The sequence below is a fragment of the Phaethon aethereus genome (genome assembly GCF_964289735.1).
Source record: "Phaethon aethereus genome assembly, chromosome: 1".
Taxonomy (NCBI): domain Eukaryota; kingdom Metazoa; phylum Chordata; class Aves; order Phaethontiformes; family Phaethontidae; genus Phaethon; species Phaethon aethereus.
The window spans coordinates 219,260,640-219,279,564 of record NC_138575.1 but is presented as its reverse complement, the minus strand read 5'-3'; the positions used below and the strand labels follow the sequence as shown (position 1 = coordinate 219,279,564).

Below are 18,925 nucleotides of genomic sequence, written 5' to 3'. Positions count from 1 at the left end.
CTGTCTTCTTCGCTAACATAAGCGTGCACAAAACCCACAGTGTGGCCTCAAACATACCATTAACTTTTCAGATCATGTTTTGCTTAAAGTACAGATTGGATGACTTCAGTGCATGGATCCGGAGTGTATTTTTTCCAGTACAATGACATTCCCCTAGGCCAGGAGGACTTTTGCCGGCACTGTGCAGTGCCGTTCCAGCACTGGGCACATGCTCCCAACAATCATTTTGGGGGCACTGCAGAGTCACAGAAGCCTGTTGCGGTCTGTGACTTGTGGTGGAAGCACACCTACCCATCACTGATCTTGAATTCATCCTCACTCTCTTCTTCATCCAGGTTACTGTCACTATCCAAGTCATTTAGTCGCCGTCGTTTCTTGCGTCGTGCTGCAGCAGCCCTTTGTGGTCGCTTGTTTTCTTTCCTTTCTTCCTCTAGGATTGTGGAAATGTCTTTTCCACGGTGACCTGTGATATTCGACATGTCTTTGCCTCTGCCAATGCCTGAATTCAGTGATAGAAATGGGAAAAAAGAGCAAGTTTATTTTTTGTTTAACTTCATACATACCTTTCTTCCATGGCTCTAGCTTCAGTTTATTTTCTGTAAAGCAGAATATTTTTTTTGTCTCGCAAGACTCTGTCTGGAGTCTTGTTCCTGACACGGGCAGCCCCAGCTGTGGTCACTTGGAAGGACTGAGGTCCATGCAGAAGACAGCTGATAAGTGTCGGCATTCTGATACTCAACCCCAACCCATGTTATTACCGATGCCAGGGCCTTTTGAGTAAGGCAGATATCAGAAAACACATTTTCTTCATAACGCTGAGTATCCTTGGGAGATGAAATGTTTAAGTTGCTGTTTGGCCAGGGAGTGGAGTTTCTGAAAAGCTGTTTTTTACTGTTGAGACTTTGTTATGTTTATTATCTGGGTCTTTTGTGTTACACACCCACAGACACCTGATTTTGAGATTGTCTGAAAACTGGTGTCTTTATGGCTGCAAGCCAAACAACAGAGAGCTAACGTTTCATGGTGGCTTTCTCCAGGCAATTAAGGTGATGCAGAAACACAAATCCATCTACATCTCTCAGGTACTGTTGAGGCTCGTTCTTAACAGGCAACAAAGATAGTAATTTTACTTTATTCACATTCAATGGAGAAGCGCTTATAGATCTGGGTTAATATTTTTAAGATGACTTTGTAGATGCAGACTTTAGGGAGTCCAACTGCGGGCCAATTTATGAGCCCAGTTTTTACAGGGGATTAGTGTCAATGGTGCTAGCTGCCATTCCAATCTCAAATCCAAAACTTAGCAAATTAATTTTAAGTTTTCTTGTCATCCTTATTCATTGCATTCACATATCAAAATATGTACAAGCTGAATTTCACTATCAAGACCAAATACTTTTTGGCATCTTTTGGCAGCCTGGAATAGCTATTCCCAAGGGAAATTATTTAGTTTGATTCCAAAAATACAGCAGTAAAAACTGTAAACTACAAAGTTTAAGGGAGAGGATTATATTTGTTGCTTCCAATATGAAAGTAAATTTGGTCTCAATCTTATCATCATTGCAATGAAAAACAAATAATATCAGAAACATACCTCCTCCATCAGCCTCCTTGATATCATCTTCAATTGCCTCATCAATTGCCTCATCAAATTCATCAAACCTAAAAGTAACAGCTTTCATTTACCACTTTGAAGTGAACCCTAATTAAATTATATTATGGAAACATACCTCAAAATCTAAAACTGCTCCAAGAAATCACACTGCACAGGCAAGGGGCTGGATATATAATAAAGTAACAAAGACAATGGGCTGGATTGATGATAAAATAGCCATTTTTTTTTTTTTAGAAGGCATGTTTGTGTTTCTTATTTCTGCTTGCTAGCAGATTATTTATCGTTGCCTGGCTGTCTTACTATTGATGTATGTGAACAGAAAACCACTTTCATTTTACATGACATACCACTGAATTTAACAATATATAATTTGAAAGTTCTTTAAGATGGTATCGGTGGAATTTTTCACACAAAGTATAGTCATTTTTCTACACCTTTTATTAGAGGATATATGCACTTCCAATCTGCAAAACAGACTTTCTGAGAAGCACGTATTAAAGTCAAGGTAAAATTATTAATCCTGTCTAAATTTTCCTTGAAAACTTATTTCAGATAACTTCTTGCTCCTCTAAAAGCTCACAGTAATTGCACTTTATGGATCTGCAACATCCTAAGCTGAACAGCTAAAACATACTGTACACAGTTCTTTGTAATTATATACAAATACGCTATAATGTCACGTTACATAACTAAATAGGACAAAAGCAAAATATTTGAGTACATTTGTAGCAGCAGCTTTTATAAAACTGCATATTAAACTGCACGCCAAGTAGCTCATTTAAAGGGAAGAGCAAATGGAGGAAAAGTATTCACTCCTTTTGCACAGATGACTTCAGATTTTTCCTTCAGTTATGAATTCAAATCCTGTAAAAAAGGATTGTTACCTGTATCACCAAATAGATGCCTTGAGATGTTAACATGCAAAAGTACAAATTTTATCAACTATATAGGGAAGATGTTTTACTTACATGCAAGTTTTTCTCATTTTTTAAAAAAATACATTTTTTGGTATTTTTTTTTAGATACAAACAACTAGCAATTGGACAACATGTTCATTAAAGATTCAGCTCCTCAGTCACGAAAGAAAGTTTACAGTTGTATTTATCTTGGTCCTCCATAGTAACCCCCAGCAGAACAAGATAAGAACAGACCTAATATTACTCTGTATGCCAATAGTAAGCATAAAACACTTTGCCCTTTAAAAATAACGTGATGGATTTCTGGTCTCTTCATATTCCCTAAGAACTACTGCATGTCACATTCAAGGTAGCTTTACACAGCAAGGAAGTAACTCTGAAATCATTCCGTCAATAAGATTAGTTCTACATTACTCAAACACTATTTTCCCTCCACACCGCTAAAAAAAAAACAACCCACCTCTTTAAAATGTGAGACATCACTTAACGCTTTCAAATCACTGCTAACAAATAACCTGAGCTCAAACCTGAGCTGACAGCTGCTTGTCTGTTAGGTGTAATGGAACATAATTTCTTCTGCTGCTGCTTTGTTCAGAATGCAGATTTTTTGGTAACTTGCTCACAAGAGGACTCAAGAGATGACTCAAGTGATACAAAAGGATTACATATCTTTAGGGACCCAGAATGCTACACAATACAGATTTGTCTGTTAGCGGAGTAAGACATTTAGCATTTATTTTCCCCCACTGAAGGACAGCACACACAATTCTCAGTGACACTAGCGCGACTTCACTGCAGACATAAATTTGGAGTGATACACGTGCAGTATTTTCACCAGCTCAAAGTTATGTGTATGATGGAGTCTGTAAGAAAGACTAAAATTTTGTATCAGAACTTTTGCAGAGCAACATTATATGAAACATTATTTCCAATAAAAAGTATTGTCTTTGCACAACATGTGTCCTGCTGAAGTCGTGCCAGACACCCTACAGGCAAGGGCTTTTTTTTTTTTTCTCCCGGTCAGATGCTGCCAGGACAGTCATGCTGCCATGAACATAACAGTAAATCTATATAATCTTGCCGGTGGCATAACATTTCTTACAGAAATACTTAACTTGCCAAAGCAGAAATGGCATCTTCATTAGTGTGACTTCTGCTGTTAATTTAAAAAGTTACCAAAAATCAACAGCTAAGCAAGGTCAGACTGAGTTTTCTGAACAGGCTGGAAAACTCAGCATATACAAACACCATGCCTGTCCTCAACAGCAAAACCAGATTGACTATGAGTTTAATCATGGTTATTGTTGGAAAGTTTTGAAAGTTGTAATGTGCTAATTTTTGATGATAAAGGTCTACACAGAGCAAGTACAGGAAAGGTAGTACTTTTTTTTTTTTCTTCTCTATTTCTAATGCAGCCGGACAAAAAAACACCAGCTCTAAGGCAACCAGATTATTCTCTAATCTGAAAAGGCAGCCTACTTGCCTGGTGGACTGAAGAGGATACAGAGCATCTCAAGGTATTATTTAGAAATTAGTTTATAAGATACTTTGGTAATACCCTGAGAACAAAAGATAATATTAAGATCATGTTGAATTTTGGAGACTTCAGAGACCTGTTCTACTTTCAGAATGCACGGAGTCAAAATATCTTGGAATCTTAATTTACTAATTACATTTTTATCACTATTTCCCTAAAGGATCACAGACTATATTTAGACATACTGTCACATAATTGCATTTTAAGTTTCATGCCCCTTTCATGTAAAGAAGCCGTAAGGGGGGGGGGGGGGGGGGGGGGGAGAGGAATTTAAGGCCTTTAGACTCAAGCTAAGTCTCCCTTTCAACAAAAAGGAGAGGTATGATTCACCTGCTTTAACTTACTCCAGAAACTGTAGTAACACCATACCTTCTCCAGTATTCCTGAACAAGGGACCATATATATTTTATTTTTTTTATGCATCATCCTTTTGCTATACCACCTCATATGCTTTTACAACCATTAAGCATAACCAGTATTCATAGGAAAGAACAAAGACACTCCAGATGGGCCTCTCAAGTGTGCACAAGAAGTGGTGGGTTGCTTGAGAAAGAAAACAACAGTATGACTTTTCTTTGTTTTACAAGCTATTTAAACAACCTGCTGACCTGTAACTTATGCACTTTCGGGTTCTGGTAGACCTCCTTTCAAGCAGCTTTGATTTTGGCTTTTTGGAATCTTTCTTCTTTTCTTCCTGACCTTCAGGTATTTCTGGCTCCTGTTCACATAAGACAAAAGTGTCAAAAGTTTTATCTCCCCCCTCCCTCCACACCCATTATGACTGAACTCATATTCATACCATCTAGAAAGCTCATATGTCCACACAACACATTTTGGCTTCTAATATCATGACTTGTGACAGCAGAATTCACGTGAACACTTCCACATATTGCCCTTATGGGCTCCATAATTTCACAAATAGAGCGTTCAAGGGTTCAGGCTATTGTATCGTTGTGTTTGTACAGGTGATACTCCCAGGAATAGTAAATGCAGCAGCTGAACAAACTGTGGCTACCATCTCTGCATATTGAGCACAGGGACACCTTTACATGGTGCAATTTTAATAAAGCTCTGCGCAAGTTAATTTAATGATATTGTTTCCAAGTTATTAATTTAAAAAGAAAAATATCTGCCCCCAGGCTGAATTTTTCAAACATTTGCTCCCAGACAGAGACTCTTTTGCAAGTTTGTAAGATCTGTTATCATTTTTCTGTTATCCAGAGGCATACGGAGAAAGTTGGCTTTATTACAGTCAGTTAGCCTGGAAAGTCTATGTTTAAAACAAACAAAAGGTTAATTTTAAACTCTTATGCAAGGAACAGATTATATAATTTTGGATGAAGGCATTTGGGTAAGACTTCAAGAGAATCACTTTAAAATGTATTTAAGGAGTGAGAAGAAGCTGTTCTCCACACGAATAAAAACATTTTTCCTCTTCTGTAAAGGGAAACCATATAAAAGCATCTGTTAATAAACCACTAAATGTTTATATTATTTAACCACATGTGACTTCAATATACATTTGTCGGAGGCAAACGTTATGCTTCTAATAGATACAACATATTCCCTCTGAATCATAAGGCAGAAACATTTGTTTCCATCAGTTCCAAAGGAAAGCTATGACAATTATCTCAGACCTAGGTAAACTATAGAGCAGACACCAGAGTTAAACAAACTGAATTCCCACCTTTATAAGCTACAGAATGGTAGCGCACTCTACTCAAAACCCAACTGTAATGGGTAGGGAGGTGATTCTGCGATCCTTCACTGACAGAGGACTCTGTGTGGCACCAGCTGGCTCTAATAAACATAGAATCATAGAAGGGTTTGGGTTGGAAAGGACCTTTCAAGGCCATCTAGTCAACCCCCCTACCATTAGCAGGGACATCTTCAACTAGAGCAGAGTCCTCAGAGCCCTGTCCAACCTGACCTGGAATGTTTCCCGGGATGGGGCATCTACCACCTCTCTGGGCAACCTGATAACACGATAAAGCTCCCTTGGTTTCTCCACTATATTCAATCTCAGTCTAAAACAAAGGATCTAGAATTATTTCTGACCTGCATATAGATTGATTTTTCTTTCCAAGATGCTACTAGCACTTCTAACACACCACTGAGAAACTTCTTTCCCAAGAAGTTTGTAAAAAAAATAATACAGCACAGACACAGTAACTTACCTGAGGTGGAATGATGTTCTCAATACTGATACCCACGTACACCAATCGCTCTTTTCTTTAGGAGAGAAAAAATGGAAATAAGTTTATGGAAAGACTGCAAATATCTAAAATAATGCTGTAATTAGCACCATTTGAAGCTCTTACTGCTGCTAGACAGAAGCATCTCAAGAGGATGTTCCAACTGAAAACAGTTATTTTACTTAGAATTACATGCTAAATCTCATATGATTACATTTTCCTGCATGCATAAAGAGTTCTGACAAACAACAGTACTTGTAGATTGCGGGCACCACAGAAACGATCGAATTGGGGTATAAAAAGCAGTTAAAAAAACAACTGAAAAATAATAATGTGGTGATCAAGATTATGCTGCCAGCTCTGTAACTACCACCAACCTTGGAGGCGCTGAAGATTAAATGGGCATTCAAAAATCACACTGAACTGGTAAAATTACATAAAGACAGGATGCAATCCAAACCAGACAAGTGCCAGGTTTTTTATCCTGACAGGAACAATCAACTCTAGAAACACCAGGGAACAAATAACTGCCTGCGGAGCAATTCTTTGCCAGAGGAGAAGAGCCTGACAAAGATCATCAGAGTCAAGCTGCTGCGGAAACAACTATGATGACAGATGGATGTGTGAGCAGGAGAACAGCCTACAGGACAAGGAAGGAAGCCTGCCACGGTCATCAGCCCTGCTCACACCTAGCTGGAGTACTTGGTGCCATCTGGGCACCGCGCATACTTGAAGAAAGATCTGATCCAAGAGTTCAGAGCTAGCCAGTAGGAGTTACTGGAGGGCAGCAAACGTGCCCTGTTGAGAAAGGCTGAAAAAATACGATAGATTGGTCTAGAGAACACTAGACCGAAGATGGGAGAGATAATAGTACTCAAGTACAGGAAAGACTCTTGTAAGGAGAAGTAGGCTGTGTTCCTTGTGCACAGAATGTTACAGGATTAAATCAAAGTAAGTAAAATTCAGTTTAGACTTAGCTTGCCTCAAAACTAGCACCCTGTATCATCTGAATTGCCCTGGGCACAACTCTGGCTCTTGGCCTCTACTTGCGGCTCCTGAAGGACACAAGTCTCCTGTAGGTCTTGTCATATCTGTTAGTCCCAACTAGAGATGTCCTGGATATCCTAGCACCTCACAAACAGCACTGGGTGCTGATCTTCAGGGTACTGAACTGGGCTTTCAAAAAAGCAGTCTGTCAGGAAGAACATCCAGGTCCTAAAACAAACTCCGCTGGATAACCAAACTACCATCACCATAGGGCCCTACTAGCCTTTTTCTAGGAAAACAAGGGATAATTTAAACAAATGAAGATATCAAAGAAAGCTGGTGGCATTTACTGGGCTCTGCAAGGACTCTAAAAGCAAACCACATCCCTACAGATTTTAAAATTATTTTGCATAATAGTATTTTAGACCACACACACTGACGAACAGTCCTGCAGAGGGGCAAGCTGTGAACTAGATGTTTGCTGGCAGACCTCCAACTTTCAGGATCCAGTGAAGCATCACGACAGTTGAAATGAAATCACGCAAGAATCAACACTAACCTCTTCTGGGTTTCTGAGCTGAAGAGTCTCAATCAACCAGAATCAGACTGCTGAAGTTACAGTGAGTGGTTGTATAAGCAAGTATCACATTACACTTGAGTCGTAACAGGATGCATCACATACGCAAGTCGTCTAGACCTGTACACAAATGCCTGAGAAGTGTATTCATTTTAGTTACATTTACTTCACATGTGCGTTATTTTTTTGCAAATAGAGGCATCTGTGTATAAAAACTTTGTTTTCAATACTTTCATTAATTTCTAAAAAATCTAAGTAAATTTTAAAAGTCTTCTGACTACTGCACTATACATTTTTAGGCAAATAACCTCCCGGAGAACTCTCTACTGTAAGAATCTAGCATAATACTTTTTTCTTAAATAACATGAACAAGCACAGATCCTTGAAGTAACACTGCCAAAGAGTAAAAACGGATTTTAGGTTGTTTTACAGCCAAAAAGACCATAAACTTTGACAAATCAATATCATTGTATCTAGATTGAAATTTCTGGCTCTGCATAGAAGTAATTAGTTTTGTCTCCTAATGTCAGTTCTCCAAACTGATAGATGAAAAGAAATCTTCATCCATCTGAGCACCATGAGATTGGTTGGATGAGGAAGAATTTTGTCATAAACCACTCCTGAAAATTAATTAAAATAGCATCTTAAGGCAAGGAATACAACTGCTAAAATGAGAAAGGAACTAGAAATGTAAACATTTAACTATTCAGCAAGTGTCTTTGATAGTTTCCTCCACTTCTCATTTCTTGTAATGCAAAACATCAAGAGAGATTAGAAAAATTCAGCTGTTTTTAAATGTGATCAGTGAGGCTTTCGAGATCTGCTTTTCTTCTTGCTGGTTTGAGTACACAATGCTTAAGAAATTAGCAAATGAAGCACGATGAGATAATGCTGAGGTAAAGGTCTTAAAAGGACATGCAAAATGAAGTATCAAATGCATTCTTTATTAGTATGTAGCACACAGAAGCTCAACACTTTGGTGAGTGTTAAATCAATAGTTTAAACATTTGAACCAACAGGTCTCCAATGGAAGGTGCAGATAAGCACTGACTGATTATAAACTCTTCCTAGACAAATCCAGAAAACATTTTCTCTCATGTAAGAAGCTGAGAAAGTTGCTACAAGGAAGTCATGAAAGTGTGCATGAAAGGAAGTGCTCCACCTGATCTGGACTGGGAGAAGCAGACATGCAGTCCCTAGATGGATTTGGTATCAAGAAGTCTGACAGTCTCTAACATTAACTAAAAGGGGCATCCGTAAAAGCTTTAACGTCCATTCCCTCTAGCTGGTGGTAGGACATGATTATAGACATTAGCATGTACGTGAGAAACCTGAAATTCAGCCAGGTTGTTGTGGTAGCACTTTGAATTCATGAACAGAAAAAAAAAAAAAAAAAAGGAACAGGTATGACTTTGATCTATGTATTTGTAAGTCAACGTGAAACCTGAAGTTTTCATTAAAAAAAATCAGTGACATAATGCTTTGGGGATGTGTAAGAATATACCTGAGCAGCTAAACCAATTTCAATCAGATTTCTGAAAGCTAGAGAAGAACTGAAAGGGCATGACAGTATCACTAGTTCAAAAAGCACGATAATAGCACTGGTTCAAAGAATCTATTAAGTGTGTGTGCCCATGATGAGACAGTTGGTTTTCTTCTCTTTGCCAAAAAGACAGACAACACGTACTATGACTTTACAGAAACAATACATTAAAAAAATTTCTGTGTGCCCCAAACAACCAACCTGCTTTAACTTTCACACCGAGCTGTAATAAGGACTATAATTTCTTCTAGCATTATAATTCTTCAGCCTTTTTACCTTACAATTTGCTAAAATATACCACCATTAAGTTGAAAGACTTCAGTATTCAACTGCTGTATCATGAAATCTATAACCCAAGTTCATTTCTCTTGAGACACTTTTAAAAAAATCTAAAATATTTAAAAAAAAAATCAGTCATGATATACAATAGAAAACATTAGGTTTGTTTGGTATGAGGATCAGATTGCAAAACAGTTGTTAAACATCTGTTTCAGACACTGAAAAGTGCTATAATAGCAATTGCATGCTCTCCTGTAACCGTTAAAAGATCGTATTTTTATGCAACACTAGTGATTTCAAGAAAGCAAGACAGACAGGAAAAAGCTTGCATTCCATGTAATGTTTGCCAGCAGAATATTTACCAAAGTAGGTCCAAAACGAATTGTTTGCTAGCAATAAGTCTTCCTACCAAAAAGCAGAGCAGCAGACACAGCTCCTTTGTGTCCCATACTCCTGCACAGATGGAGGCTCTGTGTAAGCTGAGCTCACTCATAAAAACAGCTAATAGTTTCATTCCCAAAACTACAAATTCACTAAAACTGGCTAAAATTGAATAATTTTACCACAGTGTGATCTAGATCCGCTCTGAGCAGAAGCGGCGATGGTAGGAACAGTTGGTACCTGACCTGTCACGGTCGTCGTTGCTGCTGCAACAGCAGTAACAAACAGGAGATTTGAAGGAAGCTGAAAACAGACACAGACTGTGCTCTGCTCTTCCCAGCACAGAATCACTACATCCCACGTGATACTACAGTACCTGCTACAAATCTAACCCTGCTCAATTACTTTCTTTAAAAGGGTCTCACCTTCTGGTGAATTTTGCCTTTTAAGATACAATTCATGCAAAGTTTTGTTTAATGCATATACGGATGTTATTAAATTTTGCAATGTACTCAATATACGTCCTAACAGGTATAAACTATGCAGACTGTGTTTCATGTCCCTCATTTTCAGGACTGAAAACTGCAGATAGGATGTTCCAAATATTAAGGACGTTGTTCATAAATGCAGTAGCCTGGTTTGCATTTAGCCTTCAGTAATGGAAGGGGTGGACACAAAATTTCATTCAAAGTTGTAATTCAGCCGACCCACTGCACTACAGCAATTGCATAATCATGACAACTTGGCAAAGTTTAACAAAATCTAAAGCTGGAAGACTCAAAAATCACATTAATCCAGACAAACCTTTGCAAAAAAGTCAGGGCTTAACCTTGCTTACAGCAGGAACTCTACCCGCAGATGACACTATTATGAACACATGCAGCTGAACCAGTGCTGAAAACCATTTAACTACTGGTATAGCAAAGCCAAATTTGTGTTCAGTCACCTTGACCAAAGTTTAATACAAATGTATTGGCTTATCTTTTCCAATTATTGGACTTTTTCTCCCTTCTTGCAAGCTCACCCAGCACTGTGCCACCAATACACAGCAGGAAGTGAAAACTGGTCTTACCAATTCCCAGCCTCGTCGCTACTTTCCTCATCAGTCCCCAATTATTTTAATGCTTGTTCAGTTATTACTACCCTTCTGCACAGCAGCCTGATGTGAACACAACCTAACAGTAGTACCTGCGTTCTGCACGCTCCTTCTTTTTTAAGACAACATCCAGATCTTGTAATTGTTCTTCTAATTTCTCACAGAGTAATTTCTAAGGGAATGAAACACAGTATTAGTTTCTTTCATAACCAACAATTTTCATCTAACGTTCAGAAACTTCATTCACTATTTCTGTATTTGTCACATTCATGTCTGGAAGAAGGGTGAGCACTTTGCTACACTGGAGGCTCCTCTTCAATGAACAAGGCTTTACAACAAAGACTGTCTTCTTAAACGTGCGTACTTCACCATGAACTGCTATAGGGATGCATCCTCCCAGTAACTTGCATTTACTTGTAGGGAGCAATGTGCCTAAAGCAAGTATTAAAGATGTTTAGAATAAACATATTTCTAAACTCGTACCACACTTTTGTTGTCATTTACAACTTTGCCTCAGAGAAATCTGAGGATTTCGGAGACATACGGAATATACATATAGAAAGCCGAGTGCATACACACACAGCAGTATCTGTTTGTCCCTTGTCTTCATCTTTGGAGAACCCCTAAGTCTGTGGCCACCACAGTAAGAAGCAGAAATACGCTTCAGGATCATTTTCTTACCAAATGTTCTGTATCTTAGAACACCACGTAATACTCAAGAAGCTACATGGAAAAATGACTTTTTATGGACAAACTGTACCTTATTCCATGTTAATGCCCTCATCGTACTATTTCCAAGGATAATCTTTTGCGCTTTTACAAATCTGTCATTTTTCACATTAAAAATTACTAAACAGCCACAGAGCAAGGAGATGCTCTAACTGCAATCCGCAATCCCAAACTGTTTAATAAAAACATTCGTATATATTCAAGATCGTCACTACTAAAAATACTCCTCAGAAGACAACTAAAAAAACCAACGCTCAATACAGCCGTATCATGTCACATCCAGTGAGTCTAGCTTTTTGCCGGGCAACAGCCCTTTTGGCAAACAATTTTTCTAAAAGCAAGGAAGGTGTTTCATAGAATCATAGAATGGTTTGGCTTGGAAGGGACTTTTAAAGGTCATTTGGGGTCAGGCAGATTATTCTGACAATGTGCATAAATGGTTCTCCATTAGTTTAACCAGAACAGCATCACACTCTGGTTTACACTCGCAAGCACCATCCCTGCGAATCTTGCTATTTTAGAAGTACATTAAGTGAAACTGGACATGTGCATGGTGGTGGGGGTTTTTTTGGCAGAAGCAGCTTCTAACCTTCAAAAAAGTGTTCATACTTGTTTATTACTTGACAAGGACAACACTGGCTTTCCCAGCAGAGGCAAACTATACCGTAAGACTCATTAGAAATAGCAGCTTTCTCTAACCAGCTTCTGAGCAAATGTCTCTGAAGAAGGAACAGCACTTCAGAACAGCTGCTTGCTTTGCTGCCATCCCTCGCTGCCTACCACTTCCCCCTCCAGGATGGTAACATGATGTTTTTTTAGATAAGATGTTTTTTTAAGATACTATATTTTCAATACTATGTTAGTCTTAAGGTAATTTAAACCAAAGATGGGAGAAGACCAGTATGGTTGGAGATTCCCCATCTACATGTCAGTCATTCATCACTAGCAGAAAAAAGAAAGGGAAAGGAAAACCACCTCACAAAACTCAGTTTTACTAATGGGCAAGAGGGAAGATCAGCACCTCTACAGTCCATCACAATCTATTTTTTAACAGAAAAAAAAGATAAAAGAACTTGTTAAACTCCCCATAAATCTCCACAAGCACAAACAGAGCTGAGAAGGAGAACAGCAAAGTCAAATAAGAACCATACATGCTGGCAAGGCGGGCAGAACCACTCCCCATCAGGGATTATCATCAAAGGAGGGCGAAGGCAGGCTGTGTGGTACCCACTGTCACAGGAATCACACAACAAAATCTGCAGAAACAAAACGAATCATGAGTATTTTTTGGCATCCGCAACACCTAACAAGCGCCAGAACTATTTCACCAGCCAACACAGAAGTGCTTTATACTCTGGACTGTGCCAAAACCCCAAAAACCCTGTATCACTTATCACTAGATGTTTCCAGGGCCAGGAGTGTTTTTTATGAGGAAGTTTATGTATCACCATTTTCCATTTTAACGCCAGATTTCCTCTTACTAAGTGTTCTCAGGCACTTAGCACTACCGGACTATGTAGATTGTGTGCCCATAGCGTGGGATCTCATAATGCTTTCCAGACCGCGGACTATGTGGAAAACTCCATCTGGACAAGATGTGGTATGATCTTTTCCCTGTGCAGTCATGTCCACATGAAGGAAACCTGGACATTTCCTCACTTAAGATGGTTTTATGTCCAGGACAGCAGAGACAAAGCCTTGTGGACTCTTAGAGGTATACAGAACTAGGCAACTATGAGAGTTCATACTTAGCTGGGTAAAGCTTGAGACACCCCTCTCCATGAAAACTGAGGAACAAAGCTGACATAAGCTCTGTGAGTATCTACTGGAATATTTACCTCTAACATCCTAAAGTTTGAACTCCTGAAGTCTCAACTATGCTAGGATATCTGTCACACACCTGAGAGTACACTTATTTTGTGGATTTGTAGAAGGACTGCACATTATGATGTCCCAGATAAACAGAGGAATTTATAATGATATTTACTGCTGACAAACCAGAACCGTTAGAAATAGTGGAAGCTTGTTGTGCTCCTTCTGTATGGGATTTTGCTGTACCCAGCCCGCAGGGTGAAGTGCAGCTGTAGCCAGCAGGGACAACTGTGTAGCATTGACCATGTCACAAGACACTGGAAAGCATAATTTACGCTGCTGGGGTTTTTTTAATGTTGTCTCCTCTGTAGTCATTGAGATAGCACATTGTGAATTAATCTGGGTGAGGCTAAGGTGCCATATACCTCACAAAAGATGACACTTCAGAGGTCGTAAACAGAAGTAACTTCGTTCCCTCCTTATTAAAGGTAAACTCATCTACTGCCAGGAGTTTACCACCTAAAAGCTAGAGGATATTCTCCTACATACAGCCATCCCAAAGAATGATGTCCCTTCAGATACCACCAAAGCCAATCCACAGCACAGCCAACAGCAGCTTTCCCCTAAAGCCTACCAGCTCGGGGTGATTGGGCAGGCCACACTTCTTGCATGGCTCATCATCATCAGCAGGTGCAGCTTCTTCTTCCTCCTCTTCTTCCTCTTCTTCCTCCTCATCGGAGTTTTTTTCACTCTCCGAGTCCTCACTTTCTTCATTACTTGAGTATTTCCACCTGCCACGTGTTCGCGTACCTGTCCACCGAACTTTGCTTCTCTATGAGACATACCATTTCAGAGAGAAAACACAAAAGGAAGCTTACAGAGTTTCTTCCCACACCTTAAAAAACATCTTTCTCTGCAGTGATTCATTTCAATCAGAACAGTTGCAGTAAATTTACAACACAGCATTTCAATGAACAGATTGTCTTTCAAAGAGCCTTAAAATCCAACAGGATAATAAAGGGAGAAAGATTCCTGTCTACCTGCAGAAAGATATTTTCAAACCAGATTTAAAAGGAGGAAGACAAATTTGTCACTCAGACCCTTTTTTCTGTTTTGACAAGGTGAACTTGCTTGTGAACATGGTAAATTCCACATTTAAATTTTCCGACTTCTTGATGACAGCCTTCCTCAACCCAAAGAGAATCTTCTTCCCTCCCCATGTACATTTTATGTCTTTTATTTTGCTTTAGGAAACTTGTTTGCACTCTTAACAAGTATATTAAGTGTTTCTGGTGCTTTCCTCTAAGATGGGCATACCTTTCTGAAATAAAAATCACTGCACCTTTTAAGTGCATAACTTGTATTAAGGTAATCTTTCACTTTTATACTCTTCCATTATTTTTCTTACATGAAAACTGATTCAGTTGATGCTTGGTTTTTGCTAATCGAAGGGGCATCTACCCCTTTGTGTCGTATCTACCTTAATAAAGCAACCATATGTTTTACCATGCATTTACTCAGACCTTCCACCTTTTCATTTTACACAGTGGAAAATTACAACTCTTATTCTCTAGATACAGTAAGTTTTACTAGTGATTTGTTTAAAATATATTTTGAATGAAAACCAGTTTTCAATGAAAATTCAGGCTGTTATTTTGTATTACTTACAACTACTTTCTGCAACTAAGATCTTTTATATTTAAAGCAACTTATGAAACAAAAGAAGCTTTTCTTCCCGTTAATTCATGTTAGACATTATTCTCTCAACTCCCTCCCTCCCCAGACATTGAAAAAAGAAAATAACTCTTCTAGCTTTTTCAACTCAAAACATTTTTCAATTTTGACTAAACTACTCATTGACCTGAACGAGCTGAATAAATGAAAATGTATATAATATTCATTTTTCCTGCAGGGCAGACTAGTACCAAAGCAGTACGTGTCATACTGGTAAAATTTTGTTTCAGGTTCTTAACATTAATTTCCAGCTCTTTACTGATTTTACTGTTGACTAAACTTTAGTAGCAAATGTACTTTACATCCATGATAGTATTAGTTTAAGTTTAGGCTTCATTATATGTCATCATCATTTCAAATCTGTTTTAAAAAAGCTCTTCTTTAAAAGAAAACAAATACATAATAGCCTATTAAAGATTTGGGTATTTTTCATCTTGATAAAATGACAGAAGCTTACTAGTTTTAAACGTCTTCCTGTATCATATTTATTTTAAAATCTCTCTAGAAATGGAATTATTTTTAGATCTGTCTTTCAAAAAAAGAGATCAAGTTGAAACTCCTTTAGCAATAGCACTTCAAAATTGAAACTACTTGTAGAACTTACAATCACTATGATTTTAATTTATTTTTAAATAAAAAAATTTAATCTTTAAAGCTTTTTTTTCATTATGTATATGACAGAATTTTTCAGTATAAGTGTTATCATTCATTGTAAAATCAGCTGTTCATTTTACAAAGGTTATTCAACATAGCAGCGTGTGAAAGAAAACTTGCTACATAAGCGAATGTCTTGGTAGAACTACCAAAAAAATCAGTAAGGAAATCTGTAGCAGTGGAAAAATTAATAGGATTTCAAGTTGATATAACAAGAGTACACTTAAAAATACAGACTTTTTGTTCCTTGTTTGTCTTACTCTGTATCCATAAAAAAGCGAAGATAAATTAATAAAAGGTGTTTATTATTACAGAGACCTAGAAGCAAACTATACATAAGTATGTTTAACTTTTTGTGTTATATTTATCTGACATACTTTTAAGATCTGTGCTGCATAAACAAATGCAAAAGACACCTTCACCCAAAGTAAAATTGATATCCCATGTATGAAAAAAGCTAAATTATATCACAAACTCACCAAAACAATAACTTTAGCTTCACCTAGAAACAGAAGTCATATTTTTATTCTTCACCCTTTTTTTGGTTCCTTTGTGGCTTACGATCATCCTGCCCAAGCAGACACCAACAAGCATCCATCTAGTAAATCCAAAGGAGCTAGAAGTCTCTATTCAGCCACTCAGCCAGACTGACTCAGGTCTGATCATTTCATTTCTTAGAAGAATTCACTCTGGTTTACTTGGTCTACTTAGTTTAGGTTAAATAACAGATTTTATCAACACTCTCTTAGGGGGCGTTTTTAGATTTGTCGAGTCCCCTAACTGGACTGCAAAGCCAGTTCCTTGCAAAAGCTGGCCAAAGGAACAAAATCCTCAATATTCCTATGTGAGCGTATATTCTCCTTATAGATAAGACTCTGGGTATTCTTTATTCCCGGGTAATAAAACTGTATTACCTTGTTAACCTTAGAATTTGACTCCTTTTCTTGTTTTTTTGCATCTTCTTTTCGTTCCGGTTTTTGAGCTGCTGCAGGTTTCTCCTCTTCCTCTTCGGGTCGTTTTTTGTCAGGTTTCTGATCCCGAGTCTCCACAACTTTTGGAGTGGGCTTGGATATTCTCGGAGATCGCCTTAATGTGCGGCCAATGCTGACCTCTTCTGGCGGTGTTTCTGTCTTTCTCTTCCGACTGGAGATCCTGATTGTTAATTTAATTCCTTCTTTCTGTCTTTCAGAAGTTATTTCTTTATTATCTGTTGCAGAGTTTTCTTCTTCAGAAACTAACTTATATTTAAATTTGCTTTTAGGTAGAGGAGATTCCTTTTTACTCTCTGAGGAGTCCTCTAGATTAGTGTTGGCATCATCTAATCTATCTGGCTCTGTCTTGGCAGCTTCTGGCTCCTCCTCTTGTTTTTCTGGGCTGGATTTTTCTTCTACTTTGCTCTCCTCGGGTAGAGCTGTTTTACTATCAGAACCCTCCTTTTCCAAAACAGGCTCCTCTAAAGTAACAGGAGAAGTAGATGAAGGGGGTGCCTCGGCAGCTTTTGAAGAATCAGGTTTCTCCTCAGACTCACCTTTACTTTTCGAAATCTCTTCATCAGACAGTGCAGGCTTGGGCAGTTCTGCAGGAACAGATGTGTCTGTGGACTTCTCCAGCATCTCTAAACATTCTTTGGGTGGCGGTAGTCTGTCCTTTTTGATTTTCATGGCTAGTTTCTCTTCAGTTATTTTGGCACAGTCTTCAGAGTTTGAAGACTCTTCCACTACCATTTCAGTAGTTGTGCTGTCAAAGGACTCTCTTTCCCCAGGACTAGATTCCTCCTTTAAAGGCACTTTCTGATTAGAAACCTCAGAGACCACAGCCCCTATCTCCTTCACCACAGTTACTGCGTTTTTCTCAACCTCGCACGCTTTTATAATTTTACTAACAGAATTTAGGGAGTCCAATACCTTTTCCCCACTTTTTCCATTTTTCTCTTTTAACGAGGGGCTGTCTTCCTTTGTGCTAGCAGAGTGTTCTGACTTGTTGTTTTGTATGACACTTGGGGTAATTTTTTCACAGCTAACCTCTCCATTTACTAGCACTTTCCCATCAGGACATAAAGCAGTAATTGTAGGGACTCTCTTAAAAGCTTCTTCTTCTTGTTTCCCTTCTTCCTTCAAGACATCCTTTGTTGGAGTAACACATTTACACAGGGGCCCCTTTATTGGACTGTCATAGTCATCCGTCAGCTTGATCTCTCGCTTTTTAAGTGGTATTTTTGCCTGCTGGTCATTTTTAAGTTTCTCGCTTTCTTCCACAGATTTCTCTACAATTTCTTGAGGAGTTTTGACATTAACACAAAATTCTAACCTCTCCGGCTCATGAACCGCTATTTTGTCCGCACAACTTTTTACTTCTTTTAAGTCTTTTGTTTCTGTCTTATTTTCCTTCACCTCTACTTTAACAGGCTTGACATTTTCTTTAAAGGAGTCACTTTCTTCTTTGACAGTTTGCTTTTCTTCATTGTATTCCGAAGGTTTCTCTAATTTTACTATTACTGGCAATTTTATAATGTCTTTTTCTTCCACTTTCTCAATTCTCAGCATATTTTCATCTTCTTTCACTACAGGAAGAGAAGGGCTTTCCGATTCCACTGACTGTTCCTCTGCCTCCTCTTTTTCTTCTTTGATTTTTAATTGATTTTCTGTTAACAGAGAAAAACAACTATGAAACAACCAAGGGGACCTACAGCATTACAAAGAGCATCCATGAAAACAAAGGCATATTTAAAAAACCCAACAACCCAAAGCCCCTCTCATGGAATTCTTAGGAGTCTGGCTTATCCAGTACTGTCATAAATGAGTGGATTGCCAATTTTTAGCTATACAATCACAGTTCTGTTTAATTATATTCCAAGTTAAACCTAAATTTC

The 18,925-nt window shown here is 38.3% G+C and overlaps 1 protein-coding gene across 1 annotated transcript in view; it reads right to left on the bottom strand.

Annotated features, from left to right (window-relative positions):
• The window catches only part of RSF1 (remodeling and spacing factor 1), a gene marked incomplete at its 3' end in the record, with an annotated part of 62,147 nt that overhangs the window by 6,316 nt on the left and 36,906 nt on the right, over nt 1-18,925 (bottom strand). Inside the window, exons 6-13 of the mRNA XM_082014230.1 lie at nt 16,971-18,697; nt 14,303-14,500; nt 13,008-13,112; nt 11,220-11,299; nt 6,247-6,301; nt 4,678-4,787; nt 1,595-1,662; nt 292-499 (exon numbers count right to left, since the gene is read on the bottom strand). Coding sequence (XP_081870356.1) covers nt 292-499; nt 1,595-1,662; nt 4,678-4,787; nt 6,247-6,301; nt 11,220-11,299; nt 13,008-13,112; nt 14,303-14,500; nt 16,971-18,697 — 2,551 coding nt within the window. The remainder of the gene's footprint in view (nt 1-291; nt 500-1,594; nt 1,663-4,677; nt 4,788-6,246; nt 6,302-11,219; nt 11,300-13,007; nt 13,113-14,302; nt 14,501-16,970; nt 18,698-18,925) is intronic.